At 41.2% G+C, this 2759-nt stretch overlaps 1 protein-coding gene across 1 annotated transcript; it reads left to right on the top strand.

Annotated features, from left to right (window-relative positions):
• The first annotated feature begins 759 nt into the window (after window positions 1-759).
• Window positions 760-2010, top strand: LRRC3B (leucine rich repeat containing 3B). Its single transcript, XM_010584336.1, has one exon. It carries the CDS (start codon window positions 914-916, stop codon window positions 1691-1693), a length of 780 nt encoding a protein of 259 aa, XP_010582638.1. The 5' UTR covers window positions 760-913; the 3' UTR covers window positions 1694-2010.
• The last annotated feature ends 749 nt before the right edge of the window (window positions 2011-2759 follow it).

Genomic DNA, 2759 nt, shown 5'->3' with positions numbered 1-2759 from the left:
TTTGGAGGTGGGGTGTGTGAGTTTCTGGCAATTGTTACATTTCTTTGTTTTTTCTCTATGTTAAATCAAAAGAAAATGTTCAAGAGAACTGGAAGTAGAAATTATTACTGTGGGTCTCACAAAATGCTGGGAGGTACAGGAAGTCCACTGTTCAAAAGTAGAAGGGAAGGAGAGGGAGACAAAGAAGGAGGTGGTAGATGTTTGTGGTGTCTTGCAGCAGCACTTGGTTTACTTAATTTTTGTTTCTTGATATAGTAAAAATATTTTCTTAGTGAAGTACTTTGATTTGGACTTAAAATAGCATAAATTATTTTGAGATAAGTTCACATGAACCACCACAAATTCCTCACTTACCTGGCACCGTTGCTGGAGATCCAACTCTTAGCTCCTATTAATGCATCTTCTACTTTAGCAAGGGAAAATATAATTTAGTTTTATAGCTGTTTTAGGAAAGTCCATGATAAAAACAAACAAGTGCCTCCTCTAATAAGTATTAAAGCCCAAACCTGTGCAATTTGTAGTAAGTGTAGTCTATCCTCTTAAAAATGTCCTGGGGATTTATGTACTAAACTCAGATTAATGCTAATAGGAATTACCTAAATAAACCCTCTGGTGCACTGATGGGATAATAGATCATTTATTTAGTGTTGCATTTCACTTTGACTTCATTTTATTTCTGTTTTTTTAATGAAAACAAAATTGGGATTGGACTTTATGGTATAAGGAACTTTTTTTCCTTCCTCTCTGTAGGTGTGCTTCTAAGAAGACTATTGACCATGAGGAAGCCCACATGTTAGTCAGTTTTTACTAATCCCACAGAAGAAAATGAAGCCGTGTTTCAGCTTTGCCGATCCTTTTCCCACCACTGTTGGCTGAATAAAAAATGGTCGTGTGATTATGCTGACACCCCAGCATGCATTTGGTAGACCTGTGGTTAACTCGTTCCCTCTCCATGTGTCTGCTCTTACAAAGTTTTGTCCTCATGATACTGTGCTTTCATTCTGCCAGTATGTGCCCGAAAGGCTGCCTCTGTTCTCACTCCGGAGGTCTGAATGTCAGCTGTAGCAATGCAAACCTCAAGGAAATACCCAGAGATCTTCCTCCAGAAACAGTCTTACTTTATTTGGACTCCAATCAGATAACATCCATCCCCAACGAAATTTTTAAGGACTTGCACCAACTGAGAGTCCTCAATTTATCAAAAAACGGGATTGAGTTTATAGATGAACATGCCTTTAAAGGGGTGGCAGAAACCTTACAGACTCTGGATTTGTCCGACAACCGGATTCAGAGCGTGCACAAAAACGCTTTCAACAACTTAAAGGCCAGAGCCAGAATTGCAAACAATCCCTGGCACTGTGACTGCACGCTGCAGCAGGTGTTGAGGAGCATGGCCTCCAATCACGAGACGGCCAACAACGTCATCTGCAAGACTTCTGTGCTGGATGAACACGCAGGGAGACCGTTCCTCAATGCTGCCAACGATGCTGACCTCTGCAACCTCCCTAAAAAGACTACTGATTACGCCATGCTGGTCACCATGTTTGGCTGGTTCACCATGGTGATCTCATATGTGGTTTATTATGTCCGGCAAAATCAAGAGGATGCACGGAGGCACCTTGAGTACTTGAAATCCCTGCCAAGCAGGCAAAAGAAACCAGACGAAGCCGATGACATTAGCACTGTGGTATAGTATTCTGAATACAATGACTGCCTTTGTGATGGAAACTAGATTTGGATGACACTAAAACCAGAGGTTTACTTCTAACGTTCATTGTAAACATTAAGACTTCTGGGTTTTTTTTCCTGTTTAACTGAATGACGCCACTGTTGAGCTTTCTAACAGAAAGTTTTGTCCGGGTGGTATACTTTAATTATTTCTCTGGTGGTATCCTAAAGCAAGTGAATTAATATGTAAACATTAGTTTAGACCCATTCCACTATTTAATAACGAAATTTATTTTTTTAATTTAAAAAACAAATAAAAGCTTAACTTTGAACCATGTAAAACAGAGTAATTTATTGATCAGAAACTTGGCCAGTGCCAGAGCACTCTTGGTTTGATCAGTGCTCGCGAGGTAGAAGAGAGGAGTGATGACAACGTGGGCTGTGAGAGGTCTGGGAGCGGAGGGTCCCCAAAGGGCACTTCTCTCCCTGGGGTGCAAGGTGAAGAGCTGCTGGATGGTACCCCGTTTTTGGGGCTGCTCACCATGACAGGAGAGGGGCGCAGTGTGGGGAGAGCAGAGTGCCCTGACTCAGAGTGTAAGGGATCGATGACCCCAGAGGGCATTTCAGTAGTGCTGGGGAAGAGCCAACATGAAGGAGCTGCATTGCAGGACATCGAAGAGAGGTAAGTGGGGAAATGCAGCAGGTTTTCATCTTAAACCCACTTACTGCCTCCCATGAGCTTCAGGCAGGTGTCTCCAGGACTGGGGAGGACAGCGAGAAGGCAGGAGCAAACTTACTATACTGTTCAAACTAGAGTGCCACTAGTGATGTTTAAAAAAAAAACAAAAAACAGTTAGATAAAATTAGTCGTCTTAATCTGTATATTGGTTCATAACTAAAAGTGGCTTTATTTTTTAGGGTGCAGCCTTTTTTACAAAGCTGAATGAAATAAGTGAATATATAGGCTGGGCATATTCTATTGCGTGTTAGAAAATATTTTTGTAGGATTTTATGGATAAATGCTTAGGAAAATATAAAGCCCATGCAGTTAAACTCAGCCTTGGATATGAAATGGATATTTTAAAGCTCTG

Source organism: Haliaeetus leucocephalus, unplaced genomic scaffold (assembly GCF_000737465.1).
Source record: "Haliaeetus leucocephalus isolate CR32 unplaced genomic scaffold, Haliaeetus_leucocephalus-4.0 Scaffold973, whole genome shotgun sequence".
Classification (NCBI taxonomy): domain Eukaryota; kingdom Metazoa; phylum Chordata; class Aves; order Accipitriformes; family Accipitridae; genus Haliaeetus; species Haliaeetus leucocephalus.
The sequence above is the reverse complement of the archived record's forward strand: the minus strand, read 5'-3'. Positions and strand labels throughout refer to the sequence as shown.